At 36.1% G+C, this 26124-nt stretch overlaps 1 protein-coding gene across 13 annotated transcripts in view; it reads right to left on the reverse strand.

The window, feature by feature from the left end:
* LOC121314924 (regulating synaptic membrane exocytosis protein 2-like) overlaps window positions 1–26124 on the reverse strand; it is a 247534-nt gene that overhangs the window by 196826 nt on the left and 24584 nt on the right. For 10 of the 13 annotated variants that reach the window (XM_041248691.1, XM_041248680.1, XM_041248681.1 and 7 more), the window contains exons 2-3: window positions 8493–8525; window positions 7867–7953 (exon numbers count right to left, since the gene is read on the reverse strand). The exons of the other annotated variants lie outside the window; for them this stretch is intronic. In XM_041248691.1, the coding sequence (XP_041104625.1) occupies window positions 7867–7953; window positions 8493–8525 (120 nt within the window). The remainder of the gene's footprint in view (window positions 1–7866; window positions 7954–8492; window positions 8526–26124) is intronic. 13 annotated transcript variants of the gene reach the window in all.

Genomic DNA, 26124 nt, shown 5'->3' on the forward strand with positions numbered 1-26124 from the left:
CGGGTAATCGAATACATAAAAATGTTGCACCCTGTGTATTCAAATAGGAAACTATTTGAAATTCCCATCCATAATCCTAATAATAAACACTATTAAAACAATATTCATAATACAAAATAATAACAATCCTTCTCAGAGCGTTGTCGCTTTTGTAGCCTCTCCCAAGTAAGCGCCAATCTTGCTGAGTGATACCAGCGAGTCCTGGAAAGATTGTGAATGGCGTTTTTGACCTGAACACATCGGATCCCAGATCAAAACATTAGACAATTCGATCGTGTATCTGGGTGTCGACCGGGACATCTTACTTTGAGACTGGATATGATGTAAACGAAATGTTAAATTCACAACAAATAAAGCTGCTGTTCTATATGCCAGTCTGGGAAACTGACGCCAAACAAGGCAAAACGTTACCTTTTTTTTCACTGTCATAATGAAGCCTCCACTCTAAATGTTAGTCATCATTTTTTTTTTTTTTTTTTTTTCATAGTTACTTTATGATTTATTGATTTCAGCGCTTTCGTTTTGGCTTATTGATTGTTTTGTTGTAGAAAACCCGACTTGTAAAAGATTTACCACGGAAACGAGTCCCAACACAGCACTTCGGTAAGTAGCATCAGATTCTGACTTAACTACAAATATGACGCGCAGCGGTAAAGTTAGGATTAGTTCGTAGTTATGTTTTTTTTAAATGGTTTGTAAATTAATTTTCAGCTTTTTCGACACAGGCCCATTTTCCTGGATTCATGAAACGGAAGCCATATGAACGAAATATATATATATTACAATAGTATGCTAAATGTAACCGGCCCTATCGGGCCTGTGGTGCTTCATAACTAGCGGCCAAACTGCGCTCTCTACCGGCCCCGGGCCACCGGGACTACTGTCGAACCCTGGACACTTACTAATCAGAAATTAATTTGAATTATTATAAGGTGGTTCAACTTTAAACTGAAATATAATTGTAGAATATTACACTGTAGATATAGTGGCAAATAAAGTATACAGAAAGCTTTTAGATAGTAATAGTAAAAAGACACACTAGGATTGCAGGCACGGTTTTAGAAATGTATAGCTTAAGATCTGAAAAAGAGAAGGCTGAAACGTGAAACCATTTCTATTGGATTGGAATCAGATTCCGGATATTTTTAGGTTATTTATAGCTGGACCATAGGGGCCGGAGATGAGGGAAGAGGAACGGAGGTGATCAGAGGACAAAATAGCACACTTCTCTACTAATCCTTTTGAGTCTATCACTGTGATCATGGAACATACCTACTTGTGGGTCAACATAAAATGTTATGTGATGCAGAAGTAAACAGCTTGATTTGGACATAGAAACAAGTTTACGGCACAATTCCCTACTCGTTCTGACACACCGACATTTCAGTATGATGTGTTGTGCCTGTGTTTGATGACAGAGAACATACAGTATGTTTTTTGTTGAGTGTTTTTGTTTATTTAACACCACATAAATACACTGAGGGTCACCCTATGTAATTTCTGTCCTTCTTTCAGCCAGGTAGACACTGGTCACATTCTGCACATAAACCATTTCTGTCCCTCCATCTACTGACACCAGCACTTTAAAGAATAGACTGTCACATGTAATCGTGCTTAGCAAATTCAGAGAGAATACTGCCTTCCTTAAAGAACTGCAAAAACTAAAGTATTAATCTAAAGTCCCTGTAATTGATGGAGATTTACTAATTGATAATGAAATTGCTTTTGTTCTTGAACCTGTCCAGAATAAATATTAAATAAACATTAGAAGGGAGATGTTTATGTGGAAGTGAATTTGTAATTATGGAAACTTATATATGAAAAAAATATATGATGTTAATGCATAATTGTATTAACTTTTCTTTAACAATAATAAATGCTCAACTGAAAATGCAAACCCTTTTCTAATTGTTAACTTTTGAAATATGTAAAACTATAATTAACTAATTGTTGAAATGACTGTTGCATAATTAAATGGCATTAGCTTGTCTGTTGAACAATTCTGACTGTGGTTTTATTGACAAATCAACAGTTGTCTGTGTATTCGTAAGCACAAACTGTTAATCAACAATATGTGACTCGCACCCCCTTCTCTTCAACCACTTTTAGCTAGAAGATTTGTAGAATTAATCAATCAAAAGATCAAAGGTGTCACAGAAATGTTTTAATGGATGGATACGCATAGACAACCAATTCAGAGAGCATTGTGAAATACACTTGAGGCCTTTTTATTATATGAAAATTGGAGGTAAACATTATGAAAGAAATAGGATATATATATATATATATATATATATATATATATATATATATATATATATATATATATATATATGTCTAAAATCTACCACATCTCATTATTTTACAACAGTGGCAACCCCAACTTGCCTGCTTTTTGGCAAATTCAAATACACACATACACTTCAGCCACATGGCATCAGAGCCTTCAGATACTCATAAATCATGATCATTTTCTGTCCCTAAAACACCATATTTTCTAAAGGAAGGTACGCTCTCACTGCCACTGGCACAGGGTATAGTATGTGGTTTCCATGTGCTAGAACTTGATCCATGCAGACAAGAAAACATACTTGAAAATGTCACATGGAGTCGAAATGCTTCCCATGTGAAACAGTAACTGGCTTACAGAATCAGAAGGATCTCAGTGAAAAAGCCTCTTTTAACTTGTACTGCCATCTACTGGTCTCAGCCTGGCCTTCTAACGCTATGATCTGGCACACAGTTATGCTAGGAAGCCAGGACTTTATAAAGACCACCACAAATGACAATTCATCAGTACTGTACACAAAGTCAAAGACTGGCACACCATCCCAAACACAGTCCAGAGGTTGGTACGTGAACATTAAAACCGGGTCTCCTTTGTCTCCAAGGTAAAAAAAAACATAGTGGGCTCAATTTAGTGTTTAAAGGAGTCCTGGAAACTACATGTTTCCTAGGGTTTATCAGTAAAACAATAATGTTTGAATACCCTTACAAAACAAAAGCCATAGTATTACAACCAAGTTAATGCACAGTACACTGAATTTGTATGGGACTTTAATATCCTAAGGAACATACTGTTAATAAATAAAATGCAATTAACTGAACTAAATAGTTTATTGGACCTATATGCAGTATATTTTCAATGTATTAATGTTTACAAATGGGTGCAAATCCATCACAAAACTGTTTTGGTTGCCAATTTCTTCCGCTATGGACAAAGACTGTAGGACTTCTGCAGTGACTGGATCTTTAAATAGGGTCACTTACAAATGTTTAACCACCAAACATAAATAGCTTGGCTTCAAGTTTCCTTTGCACCTTTTGTATTAATTTGCATTTGTGACCAAGCTACATGGTACTATACAGGGCCATGTTTATAAACAATAAACAAATTAATCTCAATCCTGCAGATAATATTTGTGACAGGTTGCTTAAGTTACGTTATTTGCATCCGCTTGAGCGGGATACAATGGTTCAGAGTCACCTTTACGTTATATGGCAAAGTAAAATCCAGGACTGCTTCCTACAGTATCATAACTCCAATGTGGAAGGAAGTGCTGCAAAGATGCTGCATCATTGTGAGTGTGTGTTCATGTGTGAGTATTCTTATGACTCGTCAATCCCCTGTAACCCAGAAAAGAAACACTCACTGACATCATAATGACAAGATTAGAATGAGTTCACTCCTCATATATTTTACAACAGTCATTGGGGTTTTAAATTATTAACTGGCACTATCTTTTTACTGCATGCTGTGGTGTCACTTCTAAACTGACAGGCCTCCTTTTTCGATAAATGGAAAGGGTTATCAATGTGTTAAAACACACTGGTTTCAGGAGATAAACTTGGCATTTACTGACACCCACAATTGTATACTGTGTTACCTATCATGGCAGCACCCTATCCACACAGACAAGGAATCACAGAGACTTTTCAAGACGTTACGGTTAATGTGAAATCAAATAACAGGGTTAATAACTGTTTTACTTTTTGATACAACAGACCAGCTGTCTTTATGATTCAGGGAATCTCCTATTCTAGACTCAAAGGATTTGCACAAAGTGAAAAGGCTGTGGTAAAGCAGTCCCAATCAAGGCTGGTCTGCGCCCTTTGAAATACTACATCCAAACACAGAGACTTCAGTTCAGCGCACTTTTATTAACAAAACAAAACCAACACAGGAACAAATAAAAAATTTTAAACTCTTCAAAATAAACAAAACACTATAAGTACAATACAACACCCAAGAAATGGGTGTCGTTGTATTGTCTTTGTCTTTCCCTTTCTATCTTGTTCTCTCCAGTCTTGTACACACTCTCTCATAAATATACATTCCCTTGTCTCTTTTATACCATGTGGCCAGGGGTTGATTGACAACCAATCAATCAGTCACCACCTGGCCACATTCCAATCAGGTATGATAACCAAGCCAAAATGTGTGACTAGCCTGCACTTATGCTTTGTACCATGTTATTACTCTTACATGAAATACAATTAATTGATATTGTACATTCATTAAATATCTCCATCTCCTCTCAGAGTCATCGTTTGCAACCTATTTGTTTTGACAGTTGTGGGAAAATACTGTTTTTGAGACCCAACCTTTTAACAAACACACCAACAATAACCATTCTGACTACAGTCATGTTATCTAAAAACCTCATATTCTATAACTGATATATGAACAACATATTGTAATTGCCAATTAGAGTTCAAGTGCTCCTCAATAGTTTATTATTACATGTTTCCATCTGCACCATAAAAGTGTGAAAATCTAATTTGATTCTAATATAAAATTGGGGCTGCTGCCGGTCCCATCTGCAGTCCACAATCCAATTGGCAACGGAACGTTACACAGCCTACCTTCAATACTTTCACGATAGCATAATGAAGTTCTCTAATATGCCTAAATATATTTCTTTTCCACATTCTGTGGTTAAAAACCCACATCTAGCCTCGTTGCATTGGATACTCATTTGTTTACTTCCTCCTTCGAATCGACGTCTCACAGTACATTGTATTTCAATCTTGTACTGTCAGAGTCCCAGTTCACATCGTGCAGATATAGCCCATCTGCCGAAATAAATAAACAGGATCGATTTCAACTCAATCCCAGTGGCAGATTGGAAACTTGGCATTATATATCTTGGATACCATGGACCTCATACACTAAATGGTGGTAAATTACCTGAAATACTGCGTGGTAAGAGAAACCCATACTGCGCGCAAAGAGCAAGGTGTGACCGCTCTATTCACTAATATAATAATGTTCACGAATAAGGGGAGCTTTTTTCAGTCATCATAGCACTCGAAATGCTGCAAGCATTACACACCATTTATTTTAGTATATGGGCACTCCAAACGACAGGTAGTCCGGCTCTCACTTTGTCAGAACGACAGAGACAAAAGAGGCAGCAATCGGCACCAGCAACATCTGTAGTGGGTCTCCGTAGGATGAGGGGAGGCGGGCCGGTGTTATGCAGATTTCTGTATCCCCAGAGAATTCTGTATCCCCTTAGATTTGACGCCTGCGTAGATCAATATCGCTATACGTGAAAACCTGGTGTTTCTGAACAGTATTTACATGTAATAAAATTAAAATGTGTTTTAAAAGAAAAATACAGTTTTATAAGGTTACTTTTAATCAAGGGTTTTGTGTATTGAGCAACGCAGGAGGCCGAGGGTACTGTAGAAAATCAGTGGTGTTAAATGTTCCGTTTTATTTTGCTACAGAATTAGCTTGGTCTTGTTTTCAATATTGTTTGCAAACTGCAGCAGAACTCAATGGCAGTGCTTGAGAAAACAGCAGGACTCGGGCACAGGAATATCGCGCTTCCACATCCAGCTTTGAAAAACTGCATCTGCACAGGCAATGGAATCATGCGGGGATACAGAATTGTGTGTAAAACTGGGAATGTCTTGCTTTGAGAAAGCAGAGAAACAGAAAAATTCACAAATATTTGTTTGTTCACCTTTATCCCCCTCTTGTTTATTTTGAATGTACTCTGTTACCGAAACGTTGGCTAAATATAAATGTGTTTCTTTTAAAGGGATTTCAAGTGTACAGTTCATTTCTTTTTTCTTTTAAGAAACTTTAACCTTGAAGCTGCTTGTTCGGCTATTTCGAAATGCTGCACAGGCTAGTCACAATTTGTGCAGTACTCACTATTGTCTTTTCCATGACAAAAATACTAATGTTTTCAGGGCCGAAATAATTCAGTGTAATAACCTATACAATCATTAGCCTGTTTAAAACTGACGTAAAAGATCACCAAGACATACATCCACCATATGTATGTGCATGTAACAAAGTAAGTGTTATGTACTGACAGGCGGACTAGCATTTCCTTATATCACCACATTCTGAATTGTTTAAGTATATTGGCACCAAGCACACATTGATATACACCTGTGTTTTGCGTATATACAGAATAAAGAATACTGCATTGTATACTGCTTATATTATAAAAAGATGTAGTCCCCAGTTTCCCAACCCTGTTTTAGCTGCACTTTTTATCACTGTACAGCTAAACTCCCATAGTTCCATGTTTTGGTTTCCAGACAGAGCGAGTCTCTTGTTAGAATTCCGATTAGCACATGCTGTGCCATCCTGCAATCCTAAAACTGAGACAGATGATTGGCGAAGAACTGAATATTTGATTTGAATTGAACATTGTCCAGCACAGAGAACACCAAGGGATGCAAATGCCTATGGGGAAACAAGTACTACGTGGCTTGATTTGTTTCATCAGAGATGTTTCAAAGTTAAGAGTATATCTTCAAACCAGTCTTTAATTAACTCCTATTTTTTGAAGAGATAAAATCCCTATTAATGTTACAAAACTATGCGACAAACTACTTTATAGTTCTTATGGGACCTGATCATATTTACTTGGTTGTAGTTTTTGAAAAAGTAGGAGTTTATTAAAGTCGAGAGTAAATGCTTTGAACACCTCTAACATCTGGTTTCACAGACTCCGATTAGCACTAATCTTGGATTACCTTACCTAAGGTAACATTATACCCCTTTTTCACTGGCACAACCGAGCCGTGAGGGCCCCAGGCTCTCATGGTACAGGTGGTTTTCCACTGGCTATTTGCGAAGGCAAGCAGGAACCAAACCATGAAACTCTAGCCTTATTAAATCATGTATGTGCACTGGCAGGAATACTTTTCCTTTTTTTTTACAATGCGTCTTAGCTTTTGTGCAGGTGTAAAATGTGTAATTGTTTTCTGAAATGAAAGTCAAACAAGTTCAACTCCCTTAAAAAGTATTTTAAATGATTGTGCACAGTTTTCAAAGCTTTTGCTTGAATGCTTTGTAAGCAAAAATAGAAGAAAAAGGAGAAATACCCTCCAATGCATACATTTTCACCATTCCGATAACCTAATATGATATATTACTATAGTAAATGCATAGTTTTTCATTTTCAAATAGCAGGCACTTAGAAAAAGGAAGTTCTTGAACTTGAGAAGAGCTGAGTTCTACTAATACATGTAACATTCTGTGGAAGAAAGCAATTAGCACAGCGAAATCACACATTTGGTGCTCACAGTATATTTTGAAACTCACAAACAGAAGCTCTGCCACATGGAAGTGATGGTAAATCATATTAGCCATGCCAGGGAATCAAGTATAATAATATTAATGAATGAGATGGAAACCCCATTTGTATTTAAAAAAAGACACTAAAATAAACACCATGTACCCATGTAGTCTACATGCATAGATAGTCTAGTGTCCCATACAGGGTAGCAATACAGTAGGGGGTAACTAATCAAGTCATTTTTTTAAACATACTTTCCAGTATGTTTAAACACTACAAGAGACCATAATTAGTCTATGAAGAACAGCTTACTTACATCTCAGGCTCCTTTTCATTTTGCAGGTTTTGCTGGGGCTGAAGAACGTTATTTACCAGCTCAGTGATCCCACTAAAGGGAAACCACCTGTTTAAATAAGCAAATAATGTGACTGAACAACCAAAGAAAGTGTGTCGCTGTGGGCTCAATGTTCTGTTACCATATCCAGTACTATCATAATAATCAGAAATATAATCATAATCACAGTCATAATCAACAGGCAGGAAAGCTACAGCCAATGGGAATGAGAACTGTGGTAAGAAGTCAGCCAATAAGGATATAAAAAAGGGACATACACACAGAGAGTAATAATATATATATATATATATATATATATATATATATATATATATATATATATATATATATAAAGTCGTTGCAGCAACGTCAATTGATCAGGCAGGTCGTCATAAATTGTTAACGCATCCAGCCAATATGTGGATGAAGTAAGCAGCTGCGGGCAGCTCTCTTACAAGCCAGTCAGGAAGCAGATGACACACGAAGGTGCAGCCTAGTAAGGTATTAGAAACACACCTAATAACCAAAGAAGCTAGAGGAAGCACAGGGCACACAGCAAAGGTAGAGGTTTTAAAGCCAACTGCACTCTCAGGTTATTGATTACTTACTGTGGCGGCTGAGGTTTTGTTTCTTCTTTGATCCTAAAAAGATAAGTTTGCACAGCTCAGCTCAGGTACAAAACTTAATATAAATAAATAAAACAGTTTGAACTACATTACAAAACAAGAAAATAAATTTACATAAAAAAAAAACTTAAACATACAGTGGAGCATGACTTCTGTGAGCTATAACACCATGACCCCACTTACTCCTTTTTCTCTTCATCTGAATAGTCATTTTGGTATGTTAATAGAAAATATGGGAAATATTGAATTCAGGAAGTAGTTTAAACACCAAGATTAAAAGCAATTAAGGTGAATGTGTACTAACAAGTCCATATTATTGAACTGTAAACATCAACAAATGCAATGACACATTTCATTCTTATTCATACATTAAATCCTAACATTACAGCATCGTCAATTAAGAATTGTGGTACGACTGGGTGTTGTGATATGGGTTAGAGGCCCTCCAGCACTGTAGGTGGAGCTCCACTAAGCCTGCACCGTTGTGATATTTCATCACAGCACAGCACCCTGCAGTATCATAATTCGATTATAAAATGGCATTTATCATCGTTTCTTACTAAAAAACTGATTAGACACTTACACTATTTTATAATGATTTTTATTTGTGAGGTGAAAGTAACAAAAAGTAAATAATATAATGCAAACTCATCTATTAACAAAAAAAAAAAAAAAAAATCTATTAACAACAAAACAGCTTCCCTTAAATAGAAATTCAATTTACGCTAGGGTGGTCAAGATCTTTATTTGAGCTGTGTACTTTTGTTCCACAGTTTATTTAAATACGTTTTATTTGAACTGTGCAAGCACAAAGTGTCAATCATTCGAAGTTAGTTACTTATTCCCGATTAAAGTCTGAAGTTAGTTACTTATTCGTACAGTTATGTATTGAATATTAGCTCACATTCTAAGGGGGAAATCACATAGACAGTCTGGATGTGCCACCTCAAGTAGGGCATCATTTTAAAGCTTGAGCATTTCTCTTCAACATAAAGTAGATTGCAGAGTGACACAAGTAGGCATTCACAGGCTATGCTGTGAAATACACACACACACACACACCCATCTTTTCCTGTATGTTAGCACACATTGCTAATTGTGCTATCTGAACTTTCATTTATGATTTGGGGGTTTTTTTTCCACTAGTTTTCTTTGGACAAATGTTTGTTGCATTTCTTCGACTCTCTATGACTGTGTATTAAAGTCTACATTCAAAATCTATATTTTAATGTACTTCACACACACACACACACACACACACACACACACACACAATATGTTTTATTTTAGGTACACACTTTTCACAGCAACAGTCAACAGTGGAAACCACTTTATCTCCATGACACAAAGAAAGAGTAATTTGATTTTATATGATGTCCTAAAGGAAGACTTCCAGATAATTGAACAAAATCACAAAACAAAAGCTGCAATGTCTAATGTAATTTATATATGGGTGTGAGTACTGACGTAAACAACACACTCTATAGTAACATTAGAGAAATTTATTTTCCAGAAATGTGGTGCATTGCACGTACCAGGCTACAGCTTGATAACATGTGTTGTTGCATCATGTAAAATTTCATTCATAGAACATAATACATAATTTCATAAGTTAAATGATTTTGTACTTTTAAACATTTATTATAAATGAGTATATTTCACATACTGTATTTCATGCTTAATTCAAAACTACATGTGACTTTAAATTAAATATCTGCTATCAAACCAGGCCTTTTTTCTTACAATTCATAATAAATGCTCTAATTTTCATACTAAATAGCACTTAATAGTACTGTACATGCCATTACGCACCATACTCTATTCACAGGACAATTGCTTAACCTTCAAGATCACACCCAGCTTGAGGGGGCAAAGCCCTCACAATGTGTGCTAATATACAGGAAAAGAAGGGTGTGCGTGTGTCTGTGTATTTCATGGAATAGCCTGTGAATGCCTGCTTGTGTCACTCTGCAATCTACTTTAAGTTGAAGAGAAATGCTCAAGCTTTAAAATGATACCCTACTTGAGGTGGCACATCCAGACTGTCTATGTGATTTCACCCTTAGAATGTGAGCTAATATTCAATACATAACTGTGCGAATCAGTAACTAACTTCAGTCCTCGAATCGGGAATAAGTAACTAACTTCAGCTCTGTAAAGCTCAGAGCCCCCATCCATAACTCTTCTGTTGAGTGTCAATTGTGGGTTCCAACTAAAGTTAGCTGTGATTGGCTGAACGTGTCGGCAGACAGCAGGAGCGAGCCCCAATTTCCTCGACGGAAGTGGGCGAGGCTGAGGGGAAGGATTGGCACTTTGTGCTTGACCAGTTCAAGTAAAACGTATTTAAATAAACCGTGGAGCAAAAGTACACAGTTCAAATAAAGACCATGCGCACCCTAACGTACATTGAATTTCAATTTAAGGTATGCTGTTTTGTTGTTAATAGATTCATTTTTTGTTAATAGATGAGTTTGTGTTATAGTATTTACTTTTTGTTACTTTGTTACTACTATTTACCTCTCATATTCATTGGTGTGTCATTCAGCTGTTTTAAAAAAAGTATGTTCAGGTGTGCGTGTGCGTGTGTGTGTGTGTGGTACTATATTTATTGTTTTACAAATAGTAACAAATAGTAATGATTATTAAGAACAGTTGATAAAAATGCAGTTGCTGTAATTTTATTGATAGAGGGCAGATGTTTGTGTAGAGGGAGGAGTTAGCACCTCTGCTTTTTTATTTTTTTATTTTTTGCTCCAGGACAGGACTTTTTGAATTTGGGTGGTTCGTTGCCACTGCCAGTAAGGATATGGGGCCATTTCTTTCTTTCTTCATGGCTCGCTTGCCAGTAGCTTCTGATGGAGGCCTTATTTTTTATCTGCCTCTTTGCTCAGCTTCGAAATCATTGAGCCAATGTCATTTATACGCATTTGCTCTAGTGAGTAGGAGGTGATGTTGTGAGAGATGCTGAGGATGTAAATAAAAAAGCGGGTGGGTTTTCTGGCATTTCCAAGATGTATTTTTGTAGTGAAGGTACAGTTAGAGTGGATTATTACAGTTGTCATGTATCATTCCATGATTTCTGGTTTGTTTGTTTGACTGTGGGAGTCATGATTTTTTTTCATTGCATGTTAGTGTTGCATATCTTTTCCCTGACTCGTCTATTTTTTTTTAAACAGTTGCGAGTGTGCTTTGTTCTAATAAGATGGGTTCGTCGAGTTCTCGTTTCATTCAGTTTTCCTCATACCGCTAGCTGTTATCAAAATAATATTTCTTATTAATATTTTCTGAGGATGCTCGATCCATGGAGATATTGTTACATTTTCAATAGGTGGAATGTGTGATTGACCAATCACAGAGCAGCCTATCTGTCTGCTTTTTTATAATATACATTATTCCCCCTAATGAATCCTACCTTGTACAAAAAAACTGAGTCTCAAATGGACTTCTTCCATTGTTACCAGTTTGTACCACAAACTACAACAGCTATGTTATTTTAAACCTCTTCATTGCAATAATGTGTGAGCACTAGGAGCTATTTTTCTAACTTATTGAATGTCCTTCTTGCAATGTGGGTATTCTGCCAGTTGAGGATGCTAACAGCAGGAGAGTACCATAAACCAGGCACTGTGCCAGCAAGCACCATGTGAACTTCCCCTCATAGCTGTACAAGAACAGCTTAATCCTGACCTGAACACACCCTGCTATTCAGTACTAGGGCTCTCTTAACCAAAGATTGTGTATTCATCCAGCTGTGCTAGTCTACAACAGTTTCACAGTAAGTGCAAATTAAAGTGCCTCACTGTCTTGTTTAATTTTAAACAAAAATTCAGCCTGACCAGGATTCATCTTGCATTGAACAAGCAAAGTATGAATGTTATTAGCATTGCGCCCAAGTGACTGCACAAAACAGATGATCCAGTGGTTAAAGAAAAGAGCTCAGCCACTGACTCACTCACTGTGCAACCCTGAGAGGGTCACTTAACCTCCTTGTGCTCCGTTCTTCGAAGGAAAATAAAGGTCCTATTGTACTGTAAGTGACTCTGCAGCAGCAGTTATTGATGCATAGTTCACCCCCTAGTCTCTGTAAGTCGCTTTGGATAAAAGCGTCTGTTAATACATTAATAATACATTAATAATAATTAATAATAAAAGATACTGTAAATACAAAAGTCATCATAAAAACCTTTGCTTTCAGTTTAAGAAATCCAACTCGTCGATGTAAACAAATACGACGGTCAGCAACTAAACGCACTCCTCTGAGAATTCTATGCAGCAGTGAGTTCTAAGTTACTGGCATATTTAGTACACAACCTTACCTAAATTGGCTATTTAAAATTCTCTAAAAACATTGATTTTAAATGTAATTTTTAAAATTTTAGTATAAATAATCTTTATTTTCATTTTAGTATTAAACATGTTTTGTTTTTTTCTGAACTCAGCATGTGTGAATAAATGCCAGCGTCATTATAAGTTAACACTTGTTTACTAGTCTGTAATTCAGCTTTCACTTCAGCCTTGACTGTGTTGTACACCTGTGGAACTATAACATCGAAATTGTTTCCCGCTGGGTGCTTTTTACCGTGGGTCCAGAACGTTCACCAAGGCTCTGAAGTCTGCAGAATCAACCATTCTGTATGGCCTGAGTTTTAAAAAAAAAAAAAAAACATGCGCTTTTCCATGATCATTTTCGCCCTTGCTAAATTAGCTGGGTAATTTTCCCCCTAACATAGCTGTGATTGTTTGCTGACCTGAAATCGATGTACAGTACTAGCGTTTACTTGTTTGCCCATCGTGTGTCCCCCACCCCGCTCCCCCGCCATTATTTATACTCGTCAAAACAACAAACAACCAGCACTATTGGAGTGTCTGCATGAGACCAAATGAGTTCAAATGTATTCAAATTAGTTTGGGTTTTTCAATCTAATATTACAAATAATAACTGAGTTACGCATATATGCGTACACACACACACACGCATATGTATGGTTTAATATATGGTATACATACCATAATTAATATATATATATATATTATATTATATATATATCCATATATATATATATATATATATATATATATATATGTGTGTGGAGTGCTGTAGTGGAAAATTATTGACCTGAGGGAAGACTGTTGTTACTGACAGGGGGCTATAATTATTAATAACTGAGGAAGACCTTTTGTTACTGACATGATGCTGTCCTATATATTGTTACGGACAGGGGGCTCAAAAAAATAAGTGAGGCAAGGTTGGATAGTAAATATGACTTTATATATTTTGTTTAAATATAGCTGATACAGTATAAGTAAAGAAATAAATAACAAATAAATAACAGAAAAGGTTTTTGATGTTCATACTGCTGTTCTCATCGTTTTTTTGGTGTACAGCTCTTCATGTGACATATACTGACGACGCTATAATCCAGTTTATATATAGGGCCATATATCTATATATAATATATATATATATATATATATATATATATTATATATACACACACACAGTCATTGTCAGTGCTTAAGGCCGGAGACTAACAATTTTGGTTAGTGTCCTCGTCAACAGACTATTGCCCTCACATCCTTACACCACTGGGCAATAGTCTCTGTCTGTCATGTGATTGGTTCACATCACTGTCAGTCCCACCCCTTTTCAAAGGAAAGCCCTCCACCTCCACTCCTAATAACAACATAAAATGGCTGAATAAAAAACCTGCTAAACAGCGATTCTGTAACTTAACAGAAAACTAATTACAAAACATACTACAAAAGAAAGAAAAACACTTGCGATATGAACTTTGTTATTTATTTGTTATTTAGTTATTTGCTTATGCTGTAACAGTTATATTTAAAGAAAATACTATAAAGCCACAAATATTTGCCATAAAAATATTTTGCAAATCACACCACTGTGCTATACTGTAAATATGTACTATATATACATACACATATATGTTATATATATATATAGTTATGTTGATGTGTAAGCAACTAACAAGCACTAAATAACACATTTTAGAATAATAGTGTAACTAAGTTTGGGTTTATGAATGGGCAAGAGGGGGTGCTAATTACACCAAGTTGTATGTTGAATGTGTTTTCATAAAGTACATAATCAAAGCTGCTGCAGAATGGTCAAATTGGACTTGTCATATTTTAATGTAAAATGTATAAACATAGAGTACGCTGTCTTCTTTTAACCCAGCTGAGAATGGAAACACAACTTCAGGATATAATCTATGGTCCACTGATTCAATTACATTAACTGCCCAGAAATTAATACATGAGTTGGCATGAAGGCTTTTGCATTCTCAGCTCCAATTTCTTGGAACCATCTTTCAGTCTCTTAAGGAAACAACCATTATTGTCAATCACATCCTTAAGGGAGGAAGTATGTAATCTTTTTAAAGCCAGAACAAGATGTATGGACTATCTGCTCAATTTACTCAATTGGCTGCTTAACGCTGTTGTGAAGTTGATTCCTTACAGGCGAATCGTAGCTTTACATTTACCTTATTTACCTGTAATACAACACAAAAGCACTGTGTATGAGATGTTTGTGTATGAAAAATAGAGTATTTTAAAATTGGTTTTAATGTTGTAAACTGCAATGTACAACCATCTTTCATGGCTCAACCCTCAAAGTAGAACACCACACACAGACACTTTCCAAGTAAAAGAAAATTAACACCAATTAACAGTTTTAATCAGAGCTAAAATCTATTGTTTGTTGACTGATGGAAGTTTAATTATTCAGCTCAGTTTTGCAAACATCAGTTAACATACTCTTAGATGGATGGTTTCAACTAGAGATACAGTAAGAGATATGAAGACTAGTTGGACAAAATCATAATTTGTAATGACTAAAAACGTAAGTACATCCGATGTTGTATTTATTAACTCACAAGGAGAAATGTTTAACAAAGTTTCCAAGCTATATGCTTCCATGTTGCAACCATACATGAAGTTAAAGGGTTTCCACACAGCTGTTACACAACTACATGTGTAAGTACAGTGTATGTATTACCAATTTGTGTTAGACAGTAGTAACTAAAATCAAATTAACATGGTATTTGACTGTTCACTTTCCCATTCAAAGTTTTTGTGAGCCAGTTTATTTTTTATTTAATTAATTGTCATTAGCAGGGTCCCATTGTACAGAATATTAAAATATAACTAAGAATAACCCCAAGTAGTCTAATGAATGAGTTTCTTAATTAACATTAGCTTCATTGTTAAACTAGGTACCAAATTAAAACAGATTCTGATGTTCACACAATGACACCACACTACTTACACTCTTAATTAATCTGCAAGCTATGGGTGACATATTTAATAAGCAATAACGATTGGCTATAAAATGAACATGCAGATTCAGTTAAAAGAGTGCATTTAGCTTTAAAATTGTGTTCAGCTTCATATAAAACAAGCAAATCCACATAACAAGAGCAGTGCATGCGAGAAAAAAATCAGAGTTGCCAGCAATTTTTTCTCTTTTTTTTTTTTTTTACTAAAAAATGTCAGCTTTAACTATTATTGTTATTATGCAGTGCCTGCAGAGTTATACTAGTAATAAAATGTCTTGAAAATGTTATAAAGTTCATACAAATTTAAAGCACTGCTTTTTTTTCTACAAAAAAAGTCTATAAATATTGGTCTTTCAACAACATTACCATTTATAATAGGACTAAACTATGCTACAAGTTGAATTAGCCTTGAAAACAAAATTAGCAACTCTGAAAAGATCATGTATTAAATATAGAAACTATCCAGGCTAAGGTATAGTTGAGACAATGTCAGCATGTAATGTGACATGTCAGCAAAATAAACTGTTCTTATATACTGTTCTTATATACTGTTCTTACAAAATGCACAATTAAAAATACTATTTGTATAAAACCACTGTTCCACATTTTATTCACAGAATTCCAAGGCACGAAAAGGGAACATTATTTACATGAAGCTTGAACTCTCCATTGTCAAGAGAATATGAGGTTTAGCAAACTGCATATTTGCTCATATATTTAAATATACCCTCCCATATCTTAATATTAATAAGGTGATTGGCATTTCGAAGGCCGATTCCTCTTCCTAAAAGAAAACTACATGTGAACTAAGATTGCCAAAAAGCTGCTTCCAAAATAGTCCTACTTTTATTCTTGCATGTATATCAAGTCTATGTCTACTCATTTAATACTGGAGAGTCTGCAATGTTTAAGAGTATTTTATATGGACACAATCGCACCAGCTAACACAGAGCAGTCATTTGAGCATTCACAATGAATTAACGTGACAGCTCTCTCGTTGTGTGGATGGCATAAGAATTACATGACGAGCTGTCATTCAGAATCTAACATTTGGATAGAGCTGATAAATTCACTTTGACAAGCCTTCAAATCTGCATACAAGGCCCTAGCATAAAGAGTTCCTTTATTTCATCTGGTAAACTGGAAGCACACTGTGACAGTTGTACTGTACGGGAACTGCACACCATGGCGACAAAAAGAAAAGATCAGCTATGCATTTGATTCTGTGGGGAAACAAAAATGCTTAACTCTCAGAACCAACATTCTGCTGCTATTGCTTCTACATTAATGTAGTAAAGCAAAGCTGCAATTCTGTATCCAGGAATCAGTTTTTTAGCATGACTTGTGTTTAATACGATACACAAACAAAATAAACACCTAGCTCCTTTTTGAGCACTAATAAACCGGACAGCTAAGCTGTTTACCAGCTGAAAAACCACACAGAAAAAGAACACACGGTACCTTTTCCTTCGATACGACTGATAACACACACAGTTGGGCTCTTCACACAGCAGCAGCCCTGAACAGACTGGCTGCTTCCTTTAAAAACACTGCACCTGGCTCCAATTTACAACAACCACCAGGTGCAGGGGATAAATAACCAAACAGTTAACAAAACAATTAGATACATGTTTTATGCGTTACATACTCTGACTCACTATATATATATATATATATATATATATATATACACACACACACACACACACACACACACACACACACACACACACAAGTTTATTTGGTATGTATATATAATTTACTGAAATAAATAATTTTTTATCATTTAAACTTTTTTGTGTACATCCAAAAAAAGCTTTGAAAACTATGAGAAATAACAGGATTTTTTAAGCCAAGTTTCTACCACTTGTGTTTTCAAATATAAAAAAAACAATAAAGAGAACTGATCTAAATAGCTCATGTTGACAGGAAAAACAATGAATAAAGCTGTCACCTAGATATACTACTAAAACTATCAATAATGGAAAATGAATGGATGTGCTTTAACAAAATGAAATCCTGACTTTTTTTATAAGGATGGCCCAGTAATAAAGCATTCGTACTCCAGCTTGCTTTCAAAGATCTAGCTCAGCAATGGGGATTTTAAATCCATTCTTTGATCCAAATATAACAGCTCACTCTTTATCTGATAAATGCATAGTGCACTAGAAGCTTCTTGCTTTTCTGCTCTCATTTAATTACAAGCACTCTTTCAAGACAACATGGTGCTCACATACATCTTCAGCGATTGCTATCTTCACCTACCAAATGAGAATGTTAAACAAATACCTTATGCAGATATTTGTGGCAATACTGGTAATATAAACATGGTAAATAACAAAAATAATTTTGTAAAACTGGTGGTATTTGTGGCCATTCTACTGCATCCTTTTCCATCAAAGTAAGCATTATATGGTAATTCAGAAAGGAAACGAGATTTATTATCTTTAGTCTAGTCAAGTCTACCCTCACAAATGAAAGGTTGAAGGTTCAGGGCAGTGTTGAAATTGATATGGAGATAAAGCTTAGAGATCAATGCATTTCTGGTAATATGTGAAGCAACATAGCAAATTGACATACAGTACAGTGTAAGGAATTCCAACCTTATATTCCCTATCGTAAACTAAACAGATAAAAGGCAGTATTCTAGGAAATAATAGTAAAACCACCACACCCGTGCAATATTAATTGTGCTGAATCCAGTTTCAGGACTGTTACTTCCAGGGAGCACTTCCATAATGAGGCTGGACATGGGGAGCACAATTCATATTTATTCTTTTTTTTTCCCCCAAGTGTTGGGCTGAAATTCAGCAATGAGCAATGAGAATTAGAAGGCATCAGCTGCAGCTTATGACTTATGCAATTTGCCACCAAAAGATAAACAGTCCCCCAATGCTTTGATTTCATGGTGAAAATGATCCTATTTGTAAGTATAGTAGGTCAGGAGCCGTTACAACAGTATTGACATTTAAAATATGTTCATTTAGTGTACAATATATATAAGAGTGTAAATCCACATATAAAGTAAATCCTGTTTCATCTCTCCCAACAGTCTTTCCCAAACACAGATATAATGTACATATATTTGCTGCTTTTGATTATTACCTGAATAAACCTTTTAAAAAGGGAGCTATGGGTGAGAAGGATATTCCAGTTTTAATCTTTAAAAATTAGGTCAAGAAAATGTTTTGTTTGCTTGCATGCTCTTAAAAAGGCCTTGTAAGCACCTTAACAGAGACTTGCAGAATTATTTTTGTTCACAGCATTAGCGAAGTCATGTTATCTGTAGAGCGCTGCACTACTCTTTTATTAAAGTGAAAATGTATTTGAATTCTATATTTGCTTAAAGGGGAGCTGTCTAACCTTTTTTGACTAAAGACATAAAATCACAACCACACATTGAATAAAATGTAAACCTTTCAGACTGTAACCCTTGTTAGAAACAAAAAAAAATAGTATACTGCTTCAGAATGTATCTGCTACCCAGGTTTTGACAATAATCTTCTACCAAATAGAATAATTTGTCCATGGATTATTTATGTACCTGTTAGCAGCCTTAAATTAGATCCTTCAACAAAACAAATGCTGCAGCTCATTGATCCTATGGCTAAAGAGCCCTCCATTAGACAGCCCTGGCTTAAAGTATCCTTACAATAATCAAATGAAGGAAGATTCATATCTGATATAAAAAATAAGGTATTGTAAATATTCCTACAACATACTCTCGGATCCAAAAGCTCTATGAAGACAAAACAAAGACAAGACACAATTTCTGCTGTTGGTAATTTTAAAGCTTCACCTTTTCTTACCTTCTGAAATGAGAGAAAGAAGAAGCACAAGAAGAAATACCGTCAACTAGTAAATATGGCTTGCTCACCTTTACAACAGACTTAGCTGGACATTAGTGACTACAAATACAAAGATCACCCAGGAAACAGTAAAACCTGAGCATTTGTGAATCCCAGTCGAGACCACAAAAGATCTGGATGCTGTACAATCATGGGAAATCATGACTTGCCATCTCTCAGTACTTCTTGGATCAGGCCCAATGCTGTCACAACACTGTTCTGCTTATATAATGGGGTTATTAGTTGCTGGTAACATACTTGTCCCTTGCAGAGATATCAATAATACATTGCAGTTTAAAGTGCCAAGACAATGTACAATATGCACAGGTCCCCCGTCCCCACATGTACAATTCTTCCCTGTTACTATTGTCTCTATCGCATTGTTCAGATCCAGTTGGCACATGTCCTGCATGGTGTCCCACGGGACATACTTGGTAGGAAGCTGCAATAAAATATGATAAACTGACAGACTGACTTACAAACCAGCCTGCCCAAGAAGGCTTCTCACATTTAATCCACAGACATTTCTGAGAAGGGGTCATATTGAATTGTAGTAATTTAGAGAGTGGAATAATTCTGGTAATGCTTCTTACATAATACTCTACACTTCCTCCGACTTTAAACACGTTTTAAGATGTACTGTAAAGCAATTGCATGAAATCTATCAATTGTTACATTGAATAAATCATCAATATCAGACTATTCAATTCCAGGGCTTTAAATTCATTAGCAAACAAAACCTTGGGCTTGTGTCATCAGTCTTATGTAGATGATTTTTAGCAAACATACCATTTTCATAAAATGGCCCTGTAGTACTAAAAACATCTTAATTATAAAATTTGACAGTTGGAACTAGAATCCTGTCAAAGTTTCTCATGCCAACCTGTTTAGTAAGTGATAGTTTTTTTGTTTGTTTTCTTATTAATTTTGACAGTGGCTATAGGTGGACAGTCTAACGAGAATGAGAATCATAAAGGCCATAGAAATGGCATACTGTGGATTTTAATTCAATATAAAATAATTACACTGTTTCATCTTGGAACCAAGTTGTTTCCTGCTAGCTTTATATATCCACAATTGCTCTTTTACTCCCAGAATAGGTGTATTTCCTATTGTCCCTCATTGCCATGTGTGTAAACTACAACTATCAGTTGACTGGCTTTCACCATTTGTTGCCTCTATTTTTAATATCTACTTACACATTATTAAATAAATGGGAAATATGTATCATTTTATAGCTCCAAAAGTTCACCCGCAGGAGCCTGTGAAAGGGTAGTGTTGTGGCCAAGGCTGGTTCCTGGTTGGAAGCTGACCCAGAAACACAATAGCTGCAGTTTAAGCACAGATGCATACTTTTATTGAAAAAAACAAACAAAACACAAGAATAAAATGAACGATTTGAATGAACACCACAGACATTATATAACGTAAACCCCCAAGCTTTGGCTACTGCAGTGCTATAAATAGTGTGTTTGGGAATTTAAGGTTGGCAGGGATGGGGTTAAATCTGTCCCTGCCAGCAATCACAGGTGTGGCCGTTCCTCAAGTAGGTAATAGGTGCTAACTGGGGAGCGGCCACATGTATAAAATAAATCCTTTGAAGGAGTTTTGGTGTTGGTGTTGTTGGTGGTAGGGGGTAGGGGGTAGGGGGTAGGGGGTAGGGGGTAGGGGGTGTTTGTGCTGTGATTTTTGTATTGTTTTGCAATGTTATAGTGAAGTCTAATGCCAAGCCTACAAGTGTGTGACTCTTGTTTAAAACTTATTTCACTCCAGTTTATTTTTGTGTTTAATAAACGTACGCATACACAATTTAACTGCAGCTTTCTGTCTCTGGGTCTAATTCCTGCCGGTAGCCAGTCTGGGCCATGACACTACCCTGTCACACTAACCTTTTAGTAACTTTCTCCCCCTGTTCAGGCTGGGCATTCACCTTCACTTAATCCTCCTCTGCTAAACAAAGGATCTCTTTCTATAAAATGTGTCTTGTGCTTAATTAACCATTAATGATTCACTTGCCTTGCCACAGACCCATATAACAGACTGTGTGAGTTCATTACCTTTACCATAAAACATTGGCTACATCTATTTGGAATAAAATGAAAGTAAGCTGTATGAAGGTACTAATCTTCTGCTTTATAAACACAACTTAAATCGAGATGTTTGTGGGTGTGTGTCTGAAGGCTTATATCCAACATTTAAATCAGAAAACAAACTGGAAAACTGTCGTTAACTTCACTTTTGAAAATGCAGTAAGGTCATTTTAGTATATCATATGTACACTAGGTAGACCATAAATATATTAAGAGCATACTGTGTACATACTACAATACTGCTTGTGGTTGTTTTGAGTATGGATGATGTTAGTGTTCATAGTTTTGGCTTCTGGTCCCGCATCTCAAAGGGAGAAGGAAGTTACCGCCCTCTGAAAGAGGAACTGATATGATGAGGTCAGGTTAGCAGGGTGGACCATAAGGAAGCCACACACTTCACCTCATCATGCATCTAAAGTACAATGTGGGGGGGTACAGGTCGATTTGCTATTATTCTTAATCGGGCTTTCAATTATTAAACAACAACAACTGCTTCACAATAATGCATAACCTTTCTCCAATACGTCCTCTGAAAACGCACCAAGTCTACACACTACGTTAAGCTCTGTAGCCGCTCGTATAAATAATCAAATACAGTTAATTATTCAAGGTTGATACACATGGATGAATATACTCCTAAGAATTTGTCCAAGCAATTAATTTATTAAACATGCAGCCAATTACACAGCTAACATGGCACAAAGACTATTACAATAAGCAAGTTACACAATTATACAATTAATATTACATGCAAAAATGTTACGATGAGCGATCAATATCTAATGCAAAACTAAAAACTAAGGTACCAAGAACAAAGTATTCTGCTAAGCATTCTTTAAATTATCCGTGGTGAATTTTATTGGCATCCAAACTAACAAGCATGCTCAATATCACACCGACCAGAGAGAGGGGGAGCTTATTATAGGAACACGAGTGGGTATACTTAATCTCTGTTTGTAGAAAGTTGATGTTTCTGATTCGTAGAGCAGCATTTGTACATTTTCTTGAGGCTTCGATTCCTTGTTTCAGCATAATCTTTTGCATAGGTATTTACGTACTGGAGCACTAGGTTAAAGGCGTTCTGCCTTTCTCTTCTCTTTGCACAAAGGCAGAATTCAAACTTCCCACTGGTTATTCTCATTGGCTAGGTGTGGGATTAAGGTCTCCGCCCCGTTTCTGCCTTAAAATGGTATCACCATAATCTCAACAATGTGGACATTTAAAGGTCAATGACACTGGCTAAAGTTTCCAAGTTTGAGCAAAAACTATTTTTATTTCCCCTGGAAAAAAATTGCCCTGTCTGTTGGTGCTAAACACTTCAAGATATTTTTGGTTATACAGAAGTTCCTGTTTTTACTCTTGGGGCAGGTTGGTTAATCTAGTATTAGTTTAAAAACATAAGAGTGAGAACAATTTATGATTCTAATGATTTTAAACTGAGGTGATGTGAAGGGTGAACATTAAAAATAAATTCTTTATAATCTTCATTATGTGTACTGTACAACTGTACTGTAACCTTCCCCACAAGATGGACCCCTCCTTTGCAACCTGGTTCAACTCATCTTCCAGTCATCCGGGAGCCTGTCTGTCTGGCCTCCCGTTCTGATGCAAATGCCCCCCTTTGATCATTTGGCAAACAGACAGCAATGTTTTCAGCAGTGTTGTAAGGTATCATCAACAGTGCTTTGCTTTAATCAATAGATAAGGGTGGTTTTGTCTGTGCCTGTTAAAGCAAGTGGATATTTAAGTTAATTCTTAAAAAAAAAAGCCTATATGATCTACAAGAGGTTAGGGAGGTTGAGGGTGGATTACAGCAGCAACAGCTAGGTGAGTTTCTCTAATCTAAGCTCATTATAAGAAGGTAAAAGATAGCAAGGGATTTGGGATGTATCATGGAGGTATCGTTTTATATAATTTTCTGTTTCAGTCATCACATCCTAGTAACCTTTTAAGCACCTATGTCACCTCAATAGAGCTCTCAGAATCACGTCTCTCCAAGTACACCTGGGGTAACCAGTATCCTGCCCCCTTCAACACTCTGTCACTAGTTCATGTAAAAAAAAAAAAGAAAAAGAAAAACAAGAAGAATGTAGACAAAACTTGTATTGTGCCTCAGAGATTCGCTCAACTCCATTAAAAACTGCAACAAACTTTATTTTAAGGAATAAATAATGACAAGTAGGCACTGAAAATGTGAAATTAATTCTGTCCCGGCATCAGCAACAGAAAAACATGAATGTTTACAAACTTGTGAAAGTTGAAGGCTGATAATACATTTTTAACATACAAAAGCAATGCAGTTTTTGTTGTGTGCATGGGGCAAGTCGATTAGAGGCGATCCAGTTAACAAGTGTGTGCTGCCTTGTGATTACTCCAAAGTTCTGCAAGCAAAGCCATAGTCTTTTAATACATCACCATCTCTTCCATACTCTGATTGACTGTGTGATGCATGTCTTTGACTTTCAACACTTGCTGACAAAAAATATTAGTCATTGTCAAATTGTATAGCAAAAAGGATCATCAGAACAGCGGGGCAGCCCCTAATCTGCTGCCAAATATAACTAAAATCCATCTGTTTGCACAGATTACCTGCCAAGCTTCAATTCGAACCATTCATGTTTTTTCCTCTGATGTTGAGGCTGAGTTGTAGGGGCTTGAACCATTCCTTGGAATAGGCCTGAGCATACAGCTTTTAAATAATGGCATTCCCAGAATAGCCTCATTTTTATATGCTGGCATTATCTCTAAATAATTCTTTATCTGACATTCATTATTAACATTATATTTTAAATAAGCACACTGTGCGACAGTAGCACTGCAGTGCATGAAATCCACCTATACACACTGAATTACAGGATTGTACAGGAATCCACACACACATGGGCGCACACACAAACGTTTGCATTCCTGTATTTGTGGGGCCTTCTCATTGACTCTCACTATATTTTTCTTTACTATTTGTAACTCCAGTGAAACAAAACTCCACACAGTGTGAAAGTCGACAACAAACTAAATATTTTGGCCCATTTTTTTTTTAAGGCATATTTAGTTCTTAAAAAGGTGTTTGACAAAGTGCGGACATCCACAATGTTGTTTTTCAGGAGTTACTATCTTTGTGGGGATATTTTCTCAAATTTTGTCGGCACATTGATAGTAATACCTGCCCCCCCCCCCCCCCCCCCCCCCCCCCCCCCCCCCCCCCCCCACACACACACACACACACACACACACACACACACACACACACACACACATGACAGCAGTGAACGATTGTATTGCCATCACCAAGCGCCTCACAAAGACTTCCAGTAAAACAGCCATTGAAGTGACGCTACACTGGCTATGTGCACTGAGACCATCAGAGCACAGTCATTTCACATAGTACCCCATCCCAATACTAGATCAAAAAGACTTTCCAGCATTACTTGACTGATTTTAAAGGCTTTATTTGATCAAAAGCACCATGGGCAGAAAATAGCATTTTACTGTAAAGATATTGCATTCAATTTTATCATTGTACATGACTAGGTTGTTGAAGTCATAAGGACAGAGAACAAGAGAAACAGGTTACACAGTCAATAATGATTCTTATTTTTAACATCACTGGAGCAAGCAGTGTCACAAATAAAGACCTACAAAGTGTATGACTTATGGAGTATGGTATTCTATCAGTTTGTTTTAGCCTTTTTATTTGAGCAGACAGAATGTCTTCTGAATCACTGTATAACTGCAGGACTTTTTTGTTATACTGCACAACCCTATCTTATTTGCATTAGCAATAACTTAACCTTTTTTTTGCAGATTACTTATTTCTTTACTTCTTTAGTGCAGTGGTTTTTTTTAATGTAAGGCTGGATTGACGCTGATGAACTTACTGGTGTCAGACCATGATTTTCCAGAAATCTGCAGTGCTATAATTGAAAACCCCCACCAAAAACAAATGACTTAAAAATCTTTCTCATGACAGAACGTGGGAAATATAATGCTTATAATTCTAATAATTAGAGAAAATAAAATGTATTTTAAAGCCATGTTAATCACTCCTTTAAAAATAGCCTTGAATGCCAACAGGAGTACTATAATGCGCAGGGGATTGTAGCCAAGCCAAACCGCAAAACAACATCAGGGCACAGTTCCCGTCTAACTATGAAATAAAAATTAACTAGAAATGACAAGCCATTTTATAAAAAGTACTTCTGCACTACATTTCTTCATTGTATGATATTTGTTTAGTATGATGGCCAATGGCATGCTGCAGCAAACGTAGTGAATATTATTTTTGCTTGATTTACTGTAAGTAAAAATAAATAAATAAAAAGGCCCAACAGTTTAAACATTTTCTCCATGAACAAACCTATCTTGTGAATGAATAATT

This window comes from Polyodon spathula, chromosome 4, assembly GCF_017654505.1.
Source record: "Polyodon spathula isolate WHYD16114869_AA chromosome 4, ASM1765450v1, whole genome shotgun sequence".
NCBI classification, from domain to species: domain Eukaryota; kingdom Metazoa; phylum Chordata; class Actinopteri; order Acipenseriformes; family Polyodontidae; genus Polyodon; species Polyodon spathula.